This window comes from Siphateles boraxobius, unplaced genomic scaffold, assembly GCF_051911475.1.
Source record: "Siphateles boraxobius isolate OS27281-9 unplaced genomic scaffold, OSU_SipBor_1 49, whole genome shotgun sequence".
NCBI classification, from domain to species: domain Eukaryota; kingdom Metazoa; phylum Chordata; class Actinopteri; order Cypriniformes; family Leuciscidae; genus Siphateles; species Siphateles boraxobius.
This window is the reverse complement of record NW_027509130.1, coordinates 216,951-235,000: the sequence shown is the minus strand read 5'-3', so window position 1 is coordinate 235,000 and position 18,050 is coordinate 216,951. Positions and strand designations below refer to the sequence as shown.

The 18,050-nt window shown below is 38.1% G+C and overlaps 3 protein-coding genes across 8 annotated transcripts in view; 1 reads left to right on the top strand and 2 right to left on the bottom strand.

Moving 5' to 3' along the window:
- Window positions 1-18,050, top strand: part of LOC143711142 (uncharacterized) — a 376,270-nt gene that overhangs the window by 261,427 nt on the left and 96,793 nt on the right. The window contains exon 1 of one of the 3 annotated variants that reach the window (XM_077202485.1): window positions 238-542. The exons of the other annotated variants lie outside the window; for them this stretch is intronic. Within the exon in view, the coding sequence (XP_077058600.1) occupies window positions 381-542 (162 nt within the window). The 5' untranslated portion in view covers window positions 238-380. Of the gene's footprint in view, window positions 1-237; window positions 543-18,050 lie in introns of those variants that run through there. 3 annotated transcript variants of the gene reach the window in all.
- Window positions 1-18,050, bottom strand: part of LOC143711160 (uncharacterized) — a 312,783-nt gene that overhangs the window by 277,199 nt on the left and 17,534 nt on the right. The gene's annotated exons all lie outside the window — the stretch shown is intronic.
- Window positions 7,196-18,050, bottom strand: part of LOC143711083 (uncharacterized) — a 164,794-nt gene continuing 153,939 nt past the window's right edge. Inside the window, exons 1-2 of one of the 2 annotated variants that reach the window (XM_077202379.1) lie at window positions 14,987-15,145; window positions 7,196-9,235 (exon numbers count right to left, since the gene is read on the bottom strand). In XM_077202379.1, the coding sequence (XP_077058494.1) occupies window positions 7,650-9,235; window positions 14,987-15,020 (1,620 nt within the window). In that variant the 5' untranslated portion in view covers window positions 15,021-15,145 and the 3' untranslated portion in view covers window positions 7,196-7,649. Of the gene's footprint in view, window positions 9,236-14,986; window positions 15,146-18,050 lie in introns of those variants that run through there. The other variant, XM_077202380.1, reaches the window with a different exon arrangement.

Here is an 18,050-nt window from a genome sequence, read left to right as displayed (position 1 = left end):
TATAATTCAGCAAAGCCTTCTGTTACTAGGTACTCAAGTCACGAGATTATATATTTAGACATCTGTCTAGTTTAATTTCCCCTTTGTCGTATATTCAGACAATTCTGAAACACTTTGGGCCGTGTTAGAGACATTTAGTGTTCAAAAGCATTAATGTTAATTCTGCAAGAAAAAAAAAGTTAGTTGTGATTAGTTAAAAAAAATCTAAATCAGTGAAACTGAGTGAAGTGTAGGAGAAACATCATGTCCAACCTGGAGAAAAACCTTTGAGTCGCTCAAAGACTAAAAAGACATTTTTAAAGAAAAGAAGAGCCAAGAAATCTACAACCTGCACTCAGTGTGGAAAGAGTTACACAACCAAACACAGTCTTGATGTTCACATGAGAGTACACACCGGAGAGAAGCCGCATGAATGTGATAAAAGTGGGAAGAGTTTCACACAAAAATTCTATCTTAAGGAACACATGAGTATCCACACTGGAGAGAAGCCGTTCACATGTGATCAGTGTGGGAAGAGTTTTACATACAAACGAAGTCTTGATGTTCACATGAGAGTTCATACTGAAGAGAAGCCTTTCACGGAAAGAGAAGTCGTGTGGAAAGAGTTTTTCACTGCTGTATAGTTTACAAACACATCAGAAAAATCATACTAGTGTGAGAGAGTACATGTGCTTTGAGTGTGAGAAGACTTTTATATCAGTGAGCCATTTAAAACAACACCAGAGAATTCACACTGGAGAAAAACCTTATAAGTGTTCACACTGCGACAAGAGATTCTGTCGATCAGAACATCTGAAAAGACATGAGAGGATCCACAGCAGACAGAAGCCGCCATGCGCGTAATTTGCACGAGGGTTACGGGGGTCATGACCCCCTCAAAAATCAGATCCAGCTAATATAACCCACCCGACTCAGTATAACTCAGTCAACTCAGTCAATCTCCAATAATGCCAGTGGTTCCTTAACCTGCAACCAAAAATACAGATGCACTGAGTGGTCACAAGGAATACACAGAAAGACACAGAAAGCCTGAACAGAGGAAACTTTTTTGAGTTGTTCAAAGTGCTTTGTAAATATGACCCTGAGATAAAACAACGCCTTGATGAGCTTCCAGCTAATGCAGAAATGATGAGCCCAGATATTCAAAACGACCTCCTTGAAACTGCAGCATCACTTCTCCGATGAAAAATCAGAGCAGAATTGCATGCACAGGCTGACACCTATTATGCTGTTTTAACTGATGAGTACAAGGACCTCTCGAAGAAAGAACTAATTGCTGTCTGTCTGAGGTATATATTTAATGGCAATGTAAGAGAGAGAGCTGTCGGATTTTTGCCAACAGATGATATGCCATCCTCTGGCATCGCTAGCAAAGTTTTGGAAGTACTGGAACCGCTGCAGCTGGATCCTGAATTGTGTGTGGGTTTCAGTTTTGACGGAGCGGCAGTCATGCCAGGTGGGAGAGCTGGGGTGCAGGTGCTCCTCAAAAAGACGTTCCCCCACGCAGTGTAATGTTCACTGCCACTCGCAACGCCTGAATCTTGTTCTTTCAACAGCCTCAAAAGTATCTCCTACTGTGATCAGTTTTTTTGATGTTATAAATTCACTGCACTATTTCATGACTGGAGCCAACAGACACGCAGGGTTTCTACAGATCCAAAAAGAGCTACACCCTGACAAACCCTGTCTGGAGCTTGTGCGCTCCACGGATATTAGATCAGATATTAAATCAGAGTCTGAGTCGAGTCTTGACTTTGTACGACGTCATATTGGAAACACTGAATGTCTGAGTCTGGAGGCTCAGGCCAGGCCAAAATAGATGCAGAGTCTCTTTTGCAACAAATACAGACCAAGAGGCTCATCTTTCTCCTTGTTGCATTTTCTAAGCTGTTCAGCGCAAGTGAATTTGCGACAAAAGGCCTGCAGTCCCTATCTGTTTCTGTTACTGACTGTGTCCACATGATTGAGGGCTTAAAATAAACTTTTACTACATTTAGGAATAACTCAGATGGGGAATTTGAGAGAATATTTGGGTTTACTGATGACATCATGAAAAAAAAACGATGTGCACAACTGGGACAAAAAAAAAGACCTGCCAGGCTTTCCAACTCGCATGTGTGACCTCTACAGTGGGCAGGTGTGCACCCATTTGGAGTGACTTGAATTTGCAATCCTTGTGGATTTTGATGGAAATTAACAACCGTTTTCAGAGTGACTCCTCAGAATAATGAAGGCCTCTGCCTCCTTGCTGCCTGGATCTGACACGTTTGGCCTGATGTAAATATTACAGGTACCGAGCAAGCACTATGGACTTGGAGAGGAAGTTCCTGAATTTACAGTATTTCTTCTATATGTATACTATCTATATGTGTACTATATGTATAGTTATGGTTAATAATTTTGCACAGTAATCTGACAATAAATGTGGCACACCCAGTTTTTCAGATGAACACCCAGAGTCTCTTTTCTAGCTATGCTAGTGCTTGGAAGACAAAATTGAAATCGAAAAAATAAAAAGAGATTCATATCACAGGCTTAAAGTGTAACCAGATGTTTGTATGTTAGTTCTCTCGGCTATCGTCACTTATTAAAGGAGCATTTCACCCCTGGGAACCTTGATCTTCATTGAAAGTGGGTCATATATGTATTCGAAATCTGTCAAAATTTTCAAATTTGGTGCCTTTTTGACCGAGTTATGACAGAAAGTAACTTTATACTTTCCACATTTCCCACAATGCAACGCGTTTGAACAGCTCCAGAAGCCACTCCCACTAATCCAGAACACCGCCTATGCGTGACCCGCCTATACGAGAATGCATTACGCTAGCTAAAGTTACCACTTGAGTTTGAAAATCATTTGCGATCTCATTCTTGATTTATTCCTTCTTACTATTTATTTTGAAATGGTTAACTATTGTATGGTACCGGGATGTTCAGTCACCTCAAGGAAAGGTCCAAAAGTAAGTTTTCATGCCCTACCGATAGAGTAGGAGAGTATCTAGGACGCCTCTGTCCATATGCGGTGCGAAACTCGGATGGTTCACAACACAACACTCCATGTCCGTGTCTGCCTCTGACATTTCTTCTAGAAGGAATTGGCATTTTTGAGATTCTTTGCAGCAGACAGACTCTAGCTCGGTGTCCATAGGCGCACAGGTACAGCACGAGCACAACCAATTCGCTACAGCGCGAGCAAGCCCGGGCTTCTCGTCTGCGCCGGGCTGGTCTCCCGCGGTCGGCCGCTGCCGCAGCCGACGCCGCCGCCTCTTGTTCCTCCATCAGCCTCAGCTGCTCTTCGCTATATTGTGGCTTGTATAAATAGCCACGAACATCAGTTTCGAGCAAAAGATTTTCAAAATCCTCGTCTTCCATATCGTGTGTCGTAAATTCAGGCATTATGGTAAATCTAACTCCTTGAGCGCTTGTTAGCTTAGCTTGCTGTCTTCCAAGCAAGATGGCGGATTAATAGTTTAGTTTCTTCAGGTTTAGTCCCACCCACTGATCTGTAATAGGCCGGTGGGGTGAGTGGGTCCCACGCCCTTGAATAATAATGAGCTAAAGGCTGTAGTTTTCTTAATATGCAATGAAATTTATCTTCCGTCCTATCGTGACGCAAAATGACGATATTTACGTCACGATAGGACGGAAGTAAAACACTTAAATCCTTTTTTCTCCCATCTCAGAAAAAAAACAAGCAAAATTCCACCATCATTATAATATATGACTGGGTTTCTAACAATACAAACCTTAATGCAAATGGGTGAAGTGACCCTTTAAGCAGGGCTTTCGTGTTGTGTAAAGGCCCATTCACACCAAGCACGATAACTATAAAGATAAAGATATAGTTCTAAAAATCATTTTCCATATTAAAGAATAGCAGAGTTCAATCAACTATAATGATAAAGATATGAGAAACAACATCGTTGGGATCACTTTCAGAACGACTTTTTTCAACTGTCAAACGATAAAACGGTCAAGATGCTCACTGACACTCAGAGTCCCTTCTAATTTAAACAAAGGTCTCACGCTTTTAAAATGGGAAAATTGTGAGAAGTTAATCGCCAAGGTCCAGAACAATCCTCCACTGTTTGACAACTCAAGCCCCTTTTCAAGAAAATGGATATGGAAAACAATTGTTTATATCCCTCTGAATAACGGTGAGAAGTATTACCAGTGTCCAGCGCTCGTTTCCAAAAACACTGTCTTGCTTCCTTTAAAGTTGCGGTGAAAACGACCAGGTGTTTTTATTCCACTATATTGACTACGTCAGCTAAATTCACTGTTAGATTATTAACTCGATAACACAGGCTTCACTCAAAGCATACCATGCTGAGGACATCTGCTGGTTAAAGCAGTATAATGCAACAAGAACAGCAAAGCAAAAACATGTTCAATGACATTGTACACACTGTGATACCGCAGCGCACGTCTTAGAATAAACAGACGTTGTCGTTCGTTGGTGTGGACACAAATATAGTTATCATTATAGTTATCTTTATAGTTATTGTGCTTGGTGTGAGTGGGCCTTAACTCCGAGTGAGAGATCTCGCTCTCTTTTGGATTGCAAATAGCAAAAATGGATCATAGACAAATTATTTAATTTTATCGGATATAGAAACAGCTGGCAATATCAGAATCAGAAAGAGCTTTATTGCCAAGTGTGCTTGCACACACAATGAATTTGTTTTGTTACTGAGGCTTCCAGTTGACATATACAAATACAGATACAACAAGAAACATAATACTACAAATTATAAGAATAAAAAATAAAAATATAAATATATGAGAACAAAAGTATCACAGTTGGGTTTAGTCAGAATAGACATTTTCAGATTTACAGATATAACGCCTATATATCAATAATAAATAATATGTGTCTTTTAAATTTTCTCTAGTACCAACAGCAGAACCGGTAATGTCGGAGCTTATCGAAACTGCAGTCTTTAATAATTTAGCCCCAGGTCACGTTTAATAGCGGGTTTCGATACCCATCAGCCATCACTACTTCAGACAAAAATTTCACTCTGAGCGGCTTTATACATTCGGCCCCAGGTTTTAATTAATTTATCCTTACAACCCTGTCGGATATTTTGGAAAGTTCATTTACTTGTTTCATGATACAGTTTGGTGTTTTCGTTTTATTGTTAAAAAAATAACAAATCACATTGTTGTAAACTGTATTGAGAAATGTCCAAAATGTTGGTAACAGTTGCAAAAACTTGAGAAGCAGATATAAAATAAATGTAAAATGTAAAAATTTCTATCAACCCGTCAGCACTGCGTAAGAGACACTCTGAATCAAATAGTCTTTTAAAAAGTATTTACTCTTGCAAGAAGGCCCAGTCTCCACCGAGAAAGTTACACTATATGGTGAGTGAGACCCAGACAGGAAGAGCTGGGCAGCTTTTATACTTATTTTAAGGCCTTATTCAGCAGGGCTCCTTCCATGATAAGAGACCCATTGGTACATAAACTTCTATTTGTCACTTAGCTGACAGTTAGGACCACCAAAAGTTAATACTAGGGTCAAAGGTCCTTGCCCAGCTGTTCCCACAGTGTCTTACTCCTGCTGTTCCACAGGTATACAAACATACATACTGTTCATAAACATATATTTTCCCGTTCACATATCACAAAAGAACAATAGAAACATGTGGCTCACCCTACTTTGTAATATCTACTAAAGATCAATGAAAATCAAATTTTCTATCACAAAAGCTAAAATAATTAGTTTCAACTGATCTAATTTTTTTAGTTGAACTATTTATCTAAAAGTGATGAATGCACTTGAATGTTTCTAACATGAATGTTCTTCAGCATCATGAATGAATGAAGAATAAACACCAACCTCTTTGTTCTTCAGGATCTTCAGTGTGTTTCATTCTGCAGGTTCTGGATCACTCGTGTTCTCACTGTCCTCTTTAATAAACTCAGTCTTTACAGATTTCAGCTCTTCCTGATGCTGTGATGCTCGTCTTCACTTGTAGCCGATGGGAATATTCCAGCATTTATTGGAGAATTACAGTGGGAGGGGCTTCACTGATGATGTGACTGATGTGGGAGGAGCTGATCTGACAAAAATCAAAAATATATCAGTTACTAAGTTTGCTTTTATACTTCTAGAGAACAATATAAATAATGTAATGTCAATTCTTCCAAAAATAAATATTGGAAAGGAAAACAGTTGAAAGTGTTGTGGCAAAATCAAAATTCTTGGTTCGAGTCTCAAAGAAACAAAAATAATATTTTGATCTACCCATTCCTTGAAAAAAGTGATCTTTTACCACACACATTTTCATTATTTCAAATAATACATGTGTGTGGAGACATTATTTTTAAAAAGCAATCTTCCAGGATTCTAGAACTAGTTTATGTTCAGAACGTCGTCTTTACAATTTTCAACCAAGGTTATAAAACTAAAAAGATAATATGTTGCTGGTTGCAGAGAGACTTGACAATATATGTGAGAGTCCTGCTGTCAAAAGCCCTATTCGGACGGGACTAGTTTAACATGGAGAGGTGAGGTAAAGTACAAGAGATTCTCCGTAATTGTAGTCCCGTCCGAATGTGCAATCTCGGAATCATGACAGACAATGTCAGTAAAGATTACAGTAACTTTTACCTTCAGCTAATATCCCCGTGCGAATAGACCAGCTGTAAAAATGTAGGTAAATATTCTGTCATTTCCTGTTTAAAAGAAGTTTTCTGTGGTATTTTAAGTATGAAGACGCTTGAAAAAGCATTCAGTTGCATTCTAGACTCTAGGACAAGTCTGTGGCAAAACTCAAGTGTTTTTCACACGCCATTCAGATCAGAAAGAAGATCGAAAGCACGTGTTAGAGTCATGAAACATCTTTTAGCATTAATTGCCTATTACCAACACAATCCAATCTGTTTAATTAATAAATTGCTCGACCAGATACAACGGTTTCATTTTTATAAATATTGGTTAAATGTGTTTGAGCACATGATATCAGGAAGCAAGCAACGTAATACACACATGACGACATGAGGGTGACGGCAGTGAGTAAATCGAGTTACTTCTCCCATTACTAAAATTCAATACCATTCACAGCCCTATTGCTGGTTGGCGTTGAATTGTTTTTCAAATATGTCAGCGCGCATGAAAGACACATGATAGAGACACATGGTATAATTTGGTCAGTCAGCACAACCATCTATTAGGCAGTCATTGCTGTAGGCAAGGCAAGTTTATTTATATAGCACATTTCATACACTATGGCAATACAATGTTCTTAACACAGAAAGGAATTAAAATAATCACAAAGTATGAGCAAGAAAAATTAAAACAGTTATAAAAGGAATTAAAAAAGAAATATGATACAGTTATAAAAGGAATTAAAAAAGAAATATGATACAGTTATAAAAGGAATTAAAAGAGTAACAAGATGATACATAGATAATCTTCTCATATGGCAAAACACCGGTGTATCATATTTTTCACAACTCCCAGTTTTACTCTGAGATTTTCCCATGGTGATTACACTGTAGTTTTAACATTTTACAAAAACATAAAAGATCACAATCTGGATGATTCAATTGAAAAGTAGTTCATCTTCAAGATCACGATATAAAATCGTCAGAACGCCCACCCATACAATCTGTCACTCATCATGGCTGTTGGGAAACTAATTGGTTTCTCCACTAAGTGGTTTCTCCACTGCATGGATCTTCATGTGTATCTTCAGGCTAGTTTTAACAGAGAAACTCTTTCCACACTGATCACACGTGTGCGGCTTCTCTCCAGTGTGGATCCTCTCATGCGCTCTCAGATTTCCAGGCTGACTGAATCTCTTGTCACAGAGTGAACACTTGTATGGTTTTTCTCCAGTGTGAATTCTCTGGTGTAGTTTTAAACTTTTTGATGTAGTAAAAGTCTTCTCACACTCAAAGCACATGTACTCTCTCACACCAGTATGAATTTTCTGATGTATTTGTAAACTTTGCAGCCATGAAAAACTCTTTCCACACACAGAACATGAATGTGGCTTCTCCTTCGTATGAACTGTCAGGTGTTGCTTCAGGCTTGATGACAGATTAAATGTTTTGCCGCAATGATCACATGTGAACGGCTTCTCTCCGGTGTGTATCTTCATGTGAACATTAAGATTTTGTCTTCGAGCGAATCTCTTTTCACACTGATCACACATGAACGGCTTCTCTCCAGTATGAACTCTCATGTGAAGCTCAAGCCATGATTTTTGTGCGAAACTTTTCCCACACTGATCACATGTGAACGGTCTCTCTCCAGTATGAACTCTCATATGAAGCTTAAGATTTTGTTTGTTTGAGAATCTCTTTTCACACTGATAACACATGAAAGCCTTTTCTCCAGTGTGGATTCTCATGTGACTCTTAAGGTATCCTGAATCCCTAAAACTCTTCCCACATTTATCACATGCGTACGGCTTCTCTCCAGTGTGGATCATCATGTGTTTCTTAAGATCTGCTGATTCCGTGAAACTCTTCCCACATTTATCACATGCGTACGGCTTCTCTCCAGTGTGGATTTTCATGTGTCTTTTAAGTTTATCAGAGTCTATGAAGCTCTTCTCACACTGATCACATGTGAACGGTCTCTCTCCAGTGTGAACTCTCAGGTGATAATCAAGACTGCGTTTGTTTGAGAATCTCTTTTCACACTGATCACACATAAACGGCTTCTCTCCAGTGTGGATCATCATGTGAACCTTTAGGTGTGTTTTTTGTGTGAAACACTTCTCGCACTGATCGCAGGTGAACGGCTTCTCTTCAGCGTGAACTCTCATGTGAACATCAAGACTTTGTTTGTATGGAAAACTCTTCCCACACCGATCACATGTGAACGGCTTCTCTCCGGTGTGGATACTCATGTGTTTCTTAAGATTTACTTTTAGTGTGAAACTATTCCCACATAGATCACATTCATGCGGCTTCTCTCCGGTGTGTATTTTCATGTGTCTATTAAGATTTTGTATTTTTTTGAAACTCTTTCCACACTGATCACATGAGAACGGCTTCTCTCCGGTGTGAATCCTCATGTGACACGCTAGACTTTGTTTGGTTGTGATACTCTTTCCACACTGAGTGCAGGTGAAAGATTTCTTGGCTCTTCTTTTCTTTAAAAATGTCTGTTTAGTCTTTGAGCGACTTAAAGGTTTTTCTCCAGGTTTGACATGATGTTCCTCCTCCACTTCACTCAGTTCTTCACTCTCCTCACTCTCTTCCATCAGGTCTGACATGAGAGAAAAAAAAGATTAATTTAATTTTCAGTACATCAAAATAATTCAAATAGAGAAATATGAAGTGAAAGGACATAAAAGTGAGCTCTGATGTTTATAGACAACTGCTATAAAATTATGGAAGCATATGGGTAGCAATATTCAATTTGAAATGTAATATGCAAAATGATCATGCAATATGTAAAATGAGAATGCATTTCTGTTTGAAATGCAAATTTACATTTTTCATTACATTTGTGCAACGTTTGGTGCAAAATGAAAATGATAATTAAATTATATAATCTACATTTGCCATTTCATATTTCATTTAAATGATCATTTTGCTACAGTTTTTGCTTTTAAACAGATCTAATAATTTCTTTAATACATTTTCATTTTAATTTTGCAACTTATAAAGCGTTAAAACATGTATTTAATTTACATATTAAAACTGGTATGAAATGGCAAATGTAAATTATATAAATGATTTTTCATTTTCATTTTGCACCAACATTGCAAAAATGTAATGGAAAATGGCAATTAAAATGTGTAAAATGTGCAATATGTAAAATGGCAATGCATTTCTGTATTGTCATTTTGCATATTAAATATCAAATTGAATATTGCAGCTCAGCTACTCATATGCTTCCATATAAAATACTACAATCATTTTGATCAAATAAGATATTGATCAGTATCTTTCCATGAATGAGGTACATTGTTCTTGTTTTGGAAAAAAAAAAATTCTCGCAGAATTAACATTAATGCTTTTGAAAACTAAATGTCTCCAACACAGGCCAAAGTGTGTCTGAATCACATCTGACAAAGGGGAAATTAAACTAGACAGATGTCTAAATAAATTATCTCATGACTTTGAGTAACAAGCTGAAGTAATCAAGAAATACAGATTTGCTTTTTCGATGGAAATAGGGGTCCACGCGCAGCCCCCGGCTTTTTTTACACACCTGATTTTTAAAAATCCTTAACCCTTTAGAACCTGAAGCTAAAATAAACTTCTTTCGCCATGTATTTGTTCTTTTTTTAATTATTTTATGCAATCCAAAACACTCTAACCTGCTGCGCTTCATATCTCTCTGTTCAAATCATTCCTTCCCACTCTGCCAGAAAGCTGCTGTCATTTCCTACTAGTGCAGAAGATTGAACAAATGATGATGAAGAACAAAGGGACATTTACCATGGAACAAATGAAAAGAAGAGACAGCAAAAGAGGTTCTCCTGTCAATTGTAAGTCGTGTATATACAGTTAAGCCTGAAATTAATCATACCCTTGGTAAATATGATCAAAGAAAGCTGTGAAAATAAATCAGCATTGTTAATCCTTTTAATATTTTATTTAAAAAAATACAAAATTCTAACCTTTCATTGGAGAATTTACTTTTAAATGGGGGGAATCTCATTATGAAATGAATGTTTTTCTCTAATGCACATTGCTCACAATTAATCATACCTTTTTATTCAATACTTTTTGCAACGTCCTTTTGCCAAGATAACGGCTCTGAGTTTTCTCCTATAATGCCTGATGAGTTTGGAGAACACCTGACAAGAGATCAGAGACCATTCCTCCATACAGAATCTCTCCAGATCCTTCAGATCCCAGATCCATGTTGGTGCTTCTCCTCTTCAGATCACCCACTCATTTTCTGTAGAGTACAGCCATGGCAAAAGCTTCATTTTGTGCTCAGTGGCACATTTTTGCATTGATTTTGATGTTTGTTTTGGATCATTGTGGAAGATGGAAAATCCAACTACGGCCCATTATAAGATTTCTAGAAGCGGCCGCCACGTTTTGATTTTTAAAGCTCTATGACTAAGTCATTCCTAGCATTAAAAAAAAGTAAATCAGAGTAAAAGTGTGATGCACTTAAGAAAAGAATTAGTATTCTTTCCCAGACGTGTTAAAAAGAAAAAACGCCAAGGATCCAAGACCTTAAATTCCTCCATAAAAGACTGAATCACTTTTGCAGACTTTGATGGTGTATTATGTTTAACCGAGGGGCAGTCGAGTTTGGTGTTAATCCAGCAATTAAAATTACCTCCAAAAATATGATGTTGAGAAGAGCTATCAGGCAGTACAGAAAATAAATATCTCAAAAAATTATCGTTATCCCAGTTAAGCGCATAGACATTGGCGAGAATAACTGGAAAATTACTGATTTTACCTGTGACACTGACAAATCTCCCATTGGGATCCGCTATGACATCAGAGCACACAAAGGGAAATGACCTGTGTATAAGAATTGCAGCGCCCCTGGCTTTACCCTCAAATTTGGAGGGAAATACCTGACATACCCATCTTCTCCTTAACAATAGGTGGTCATGAATTTTTAGGTGTGTTTCTTGAAGATAGACAATGTGGGCCCCTAAATGTTGGAGTTGATGTAATATCTTGCTACGCTTAACTGGTTCGTTCACTCCATTACAGTTCCAACTAACAAATGTGAAACTCCTCCCACTTGCTGTGAATGGTGAGCCAATTTAGGTTGTGTCATACACGAAATAGATCAAATTCTAAATGTGAAATAATTGTTTACTGTGAAACTGACAAAAACTGAGCGGGGACCAAGAAGAAAGGAAGAAAAAAACATGATAAAAACAACAAGCCTTTATCCCCCCACCCCGCACCCGCCTCAGCAAAAGCATCTCCCCAAAAGAGACACATGCGTATACCTTTTTAAAACTCGAACAGCTACAATTAACTCTATGCTGCCTGGGAGAAAGTGCAATGAATGAGACACAGAGAAATATAAACGGAGGATTAAACTTTGTCAACAACACAAATAACCCAAACATGTGTGGACTTATGTGAAACTAACATAATTATATTATTAGAAACAACAATCTCAGACAAGTTATCGAGCAATATGACAATAGTCATATTCTGTCAGTGCACACTGACCAAATGTTTAAAGCCAAACTTTCTACATGTTATTTACCTCAGGTATTTGCAGGCAAGACAGTTTTTTTTTTTATAAAGTCCGATGCGCGGCCGGGTCCTCAAACGTATGTACAGCACCAGTGGAGAGAGTGAAACGCAACACGGCAGGAAACAGAAGGCCATACTTGACCCCGAGGCATGAGTGAAGGAGAAGTCTCGAATCCTTGAAAGCGGCCTGTTTCTTCACAACAGCCGTTGTGTAGTCCGCAAAGACAAATATACTATTCCCATCATGAATCAGAGGAGACAGTTGCGTCGTAGAATCTCATCATGGACTTGTAAGTAGTGAACTCTAATGACAAGGGGACGGGGGGGCTCGTGTGGTGTGCGATGTGCCCTGTCTAGTAGAGGTTTCTCCTGGAGATGCAGCAAACTCTGCAAAAGCTGAGAGACAAAGCCAGCTGGATGTGAACCCTCAACTCCCTCGGGTAATCCAACGAGGCAAATATTGTTCCTTCTGGATCTTCCCTCCAGATCTTCACATTTGGCATCCAGTTGTACCACCTGTTTTTGAAGCGTGGATATAACGGATTGCATTTCAGCTATGCAATCACTGTGATCAGATGCTGCACGTTCCAATTCTCTGATAGTGTCAGCATTAGCGTCCACTTTCTGCTGCAAAGGGCCTAGCCTGTCTTTAACTTATTGTCTAGCTTTGGCTAGCTCTCTGACCGCAAATCCAATGACAGGGAGTCAATTTTCTTGCATGTGTCATTTTTGACCGATTCCAGCAATGCCCTGGATTAGAGTTATGTTTGCAGATGAACTGTTGGCAGAATTGATGTTTGCATCCTCAGGCGTAAGCGAAGGAGGTTTAATGTTAGGAACTCATGCAAATATTTCCATTTTGCTGTCAGGAGTGAATTTCCACTAAACTTAACAGATTTCCATGAACGAGCGCCACCGCATGCAAGAGTGAAAAACAGACTGAGCACAACAAAATAATTCAGACAAAAATAGACATATTACTAAAATATTTTATGTTGAACAACTGTTTTGCGTATTTAATATTTAACTTAGGCTACACATCATTTTTATTTTATTTTTATACAAAAGTGCACTGATTGGAGAGGCTTGTGTTGTTCAATACATGTTTAATTTAAGCAATTGTCTGTGTCACTTCTTATTAACTGTTAGATTTTATGAGATGAAGGGGGGTGGGGGAGGAAAAGCGGCCAAACATATCGGCCATCAGCTGCTTCAATTTCTAAATATCGGCATTGTCCAGAGAAACACCCGCCTCCACTCACTCACACCAGTTCAGAGATCCACTCGTTGACGACTACACATTGACCTGGACTCGTATGTATAAAGCGAAATTTTAGTCGCAAGTCTGTCAAAATTATAAGAATTACATAATTTTACTCTTATTCCTAAACGTAAGAATACGTGTTGTTCATAAAGGTTCCTAAGTGTCAAGACTAGGTCTCAGCTCCTAAATTATTTAAGAGAACTGGAGAGGTAGTTATGAGTAACAAGATGGCAGTAGAGAGGAGGAGGCCACGCACTTTTCAACAAAAATATGATGTATTGGAGTTAAATAATGACAGAGTTGATGATCAAGGTATTCTTTTTGTAACTAAACTTTCAGAAATGTTATAGCAATGAAATTAAATTAAATGAAAGTAATAATTACATTTTGTAAAAATGCAGCAGTGCACCGGTGATGACTTGAGCTCATCATTCCTTAGTAAGCAGGGTCTGAAATAACACTATTGTGACACTGACTACACCGAATATACAGTAGTGGCCAAAATTGATGTGCAGAGTTTTTTTTATTTTGTGGAAAATATTTTTATATTTATATTTTGGAATATGAGGGAAGAACAAAACACGAAACTTTGTAAATTTATCTGACACAATTATTTCAAGTTAAGTCACCTTTTACAATATGGACGGTTTCAAAGCAGATTTACATTGATTACAGGAAAAGTTAGTTTTGTCTGAAGAAAATAGTGTCATTGTCCAGCTTAAGTAAGTTCAGTGTTGATTCATTTCCTTGTAAAAAGCATTAGTATATCTATTTTTATTTATATTTATTCTCTATGGAGAAAACATTCATGTCATCGTCCAGCTCAGTTCAGTTCTCAGACAATGGTGTCAATGCAGGCAGATCAATTATATTGTTGAATATTAAGTGACAAAAAAGGGCAAACTACAGCTAGAAAACCTAAAAAGCCTTGTCTTTTGTAATGGCCAAACTTCTGCATTGTAGTGGTAAAAGAATTCTAGTATGGTAGCATGAAGAATATGAAAGAAGGGTTTCTTAGTTCTCTAAGAAGGTACTCTCTACATCTGTTCCTCATTATGTAAAGGAAGGTTTCCTATATCATGGATCTCTAGGCTAGGAGGGGGAGCAGGGGAATGGTGTACACTATACCACAAGTACATCGGCAGCCAAGACAACCAAGAAACTGACCATATGTGGACTTATTATTCCATGTATTGTATTCCTATATAATGGAAGGCATGTATTCTTATTGGTTAACTCTGTGTAACTCCCCTCATATTCTTATATACTCAGACAAAGTGCCAATAAAGTTGAGAAACTTTCTCCCTCAGCGATGGGTCATTGTTCATTGGGCACATTGGGACCGAAAATCTTACAAGTGGTTTAAACAGCTGCTTGTAAAATTTAAAATCAATTTTCAAGCCTCACTTTACTCATCATATGTTGAAAACAAACCAACAATAACATTTTGTACCCATTTCTTAGTTTAACTGTTTATCTAAAAGTTTAGGAAGTGCGTGAATGTTTCTAATAGAAATGTTCTCCAGCATCATGATTGAATGAAGAATAAACACCAACCTCTTTGTTCTTCAGGATCTTCAGTGTGTTTCATTCTGCAGGTTCTGGATCACTCGTGTTCTCACTGTCCTCTTTAATAAACTCAGTCTTTGCAGATTTCAGCTCTTCCTGATGCTCGTCTTCACTTGTAGCTGGAGAATTGCTTTGAGTTTCACTGACCATGTGACTGATGTGGGCGGAGCTGATATGATGATGTGTTAGTTTTGGGAGGAGCTTCACTGATGATGAAATGAAGCGGGAGGAGCTGATCTGACAAAATCAAAAAATATATCAAGTTTGTTTTATACTGATGGACAACAAATAAAAAATAAAGTAAATTCTTGCAAAAATAAATAATGGAAAGAAAAACAGTTGAAAGCCCCAACAAATACCTCAGTCTGTTGGAACCAATGAAATGAGCTTTAAGTGGAAATTTAGAGGAGATCTGAAGACATTAGCACAATAAATTAGGTAAAAACAGATAAAATAAAGAGTATTTTCAGCACAGGACTCCAGACTAATCAGACTAACCGTCAGCACCTGATTTGATGGAGCAGGGGGGAAATTTATCATGTTAATTTAATCATAAAATTAAAATTGTTTTGCATTAATAAGTGCAGTTACTAATTCTTGTATATGTTTGTTTGTTGAAAATTTAAAAGTAAAGCACTGAGCTTGAATTGATATAGATACAATTTACTTTTATTAACAACAGTAACATACAAAAACCTCACTTTTATAGGGAAAACATCAATATTCTGTGTAATTCAGGCACAATTTGAAGAAAAGGCTTTGCATGAGACTTAATGACTTCTTAATTTTTTCCATATAGGGAGTGGAAATGGCTAATAAGCCAATAAGGGCTCCTCTGTGGTATTGCATGTCCCTTTTTTAAATAAAAGTGCTCGTTTGCACAAAGTGCTAGTTGTTCTCACATTAAAATACTGGATTTAAGTGAAATATGTCCTAAATATAAAGTTATGAAACCTAATTTTCCCCTTAACCAAAAACGATTTACTCTGGAACAAGTAATAGATTAATAAGACACCAAAGATTGCCGTGTTGATATACATCAAATTAATTATATCTTAAGAAAGAAATTCTAAAATATATATAATAAAAAAAATATATATATATATAAAATCACCAGAGGGTTAATTTACATATGACTTACAAATATGAACCACATTCAATTTATGCAATTACATAAATCTTACCCGTTTCATTTATGCATGACTAAACAATATGCAGTTAATTAATGTGTTTATGTTAAAACTGTGTAATCCAAATGGATGGAAATTGTATATGCAATTCAAATACATAAATCTTAAATTTGATAAAATACAAGACTTCAAGTCACTTCCTGTCAGAGATGCAGTCCAGATCTCCAAGTGTCTTCATTCAGCCCATTTGATGCATCGAGTGTATCCTTTGTGTCCTTCAGTCACCCACAATCCTTTGTGTCCTTCAGTCACCCACAATCCTTTGTGTCCTTCAGGCACCCACAATCCTTTGTGTCCTTCAGTCACCCACAATCCTTTGTGTCCTTCAGTCACCCACAATCCTTTGTGTCCTTCAGTCACCCACAATCCTTTGTGTCCTTCAGTCATCCACAATCCTTTGTGTCCTTCAGTCATCCACAATCCTTTGTGTCCTTCAGTCACCCACAATCCTTTGTGTCCTTCAGTCACCCACAATCCTTTGTGTCCTTCAGTCATCCACAATCCTTTGTGTCCTTCAGTCACCCACAATCCTTTGTGTCCTTCAGTCACCCACAATCCTTTGTGTCCTTCAGTCATCCACAATCCTTTGTGTCCTTCAGTCACCCACAATCCTTTGTGTCCTTCAGTCATCCACAATCCTTTGTGTCCTTCAGTCACCCACAATCCTTTGTGTCCTTCAGTCACCCACAATCCTTTGTGTCCTTCAGTCACCCACAATCCTTTGTGTCCTTCAGTCACCCACAATCCTTTGTGTCCTTCAGTCACCCACAATCCTTTGTGTCCTTCAGGCACCCACAATCCTTTGTGTCCTTCAGTCACCCACAATCCTTTGTGTCCTTCAGTCACCCACAATCCTTTGTGTCCTTCAGTCACCCACAATCCTTTGTGTCCTTCAGTCACCCACAATCCTTTGTAGGGATGGGAATTGATAAGATTTTATCAATATCAATGCCACTAACGATTCTGCTTATCGATCCGATTCTTTAACGATTCTCTTATCGATTCCTGTTAGCACTGTGTGGGAAAAAGTAGTCTTTTTCGGGGGGAAAAACAAGTCGTTTTAATGCTTACACTTGACTAAGCAAACTGTACTTTTTATGTAATTTCTGTAATAAATGGAACCTTATTGTAAAGTGTTACCGATTAGTTATACACCGATTAAACGTCCCGTGAGTTCAGTGTTGGAAAGATCAGTTGTTTTAACCATTCATTAAAACGAATCGGTTCAAATGAGTCATTAGTTCGCGAATTGGACGTGTCATTATCGGACGTGTCCGCGTTGTGTGATTATCCCGCCAGTTGGGACATCCCACAAGATGTGTGTCATCACAGAAAACATTTCATCACTGGATCGTTTTTTTTCGTTTATTTGAAGTGTGATTATGTCAGCTGAATGTGCGGAAGACTTTTCAGAGAAGATAAGGCAACGTATTTTAGCACAATTCACACCCAGCGGCAATTCAGGAAAAACAAATCTCCGAATGCTCCACATAAAACTTTAGTCTCCCTACCTTACCATCGTGTCGTTTATTTTGATTAATATGTGCGAGGGAGAGAGGAAGACAGCGCTTAGTTTTGAGACGGTGAAGCCTACTTTCGCCTTGCTCCGAAGAGAGAGAGTGCGTGCGCGCGACCGGGGCTCTCTCTCTCTCTCTCTCTCTGCTCGATCAGTTTAACATGCGCCCTGTCACAAGCGCAGCGGTTCATCTACATTACCAGAGAGAGACAATTTTACTCACTGATCAAATAAGACTTTGCAGGACAAAGATTATCTTTGGACGCGGTGCTATGGTGCTTGATAAAGGACAAAAGGGACAGTTGTGAGTTCACGGTCTGTAGGCCTACATACTATGGCTGACTCA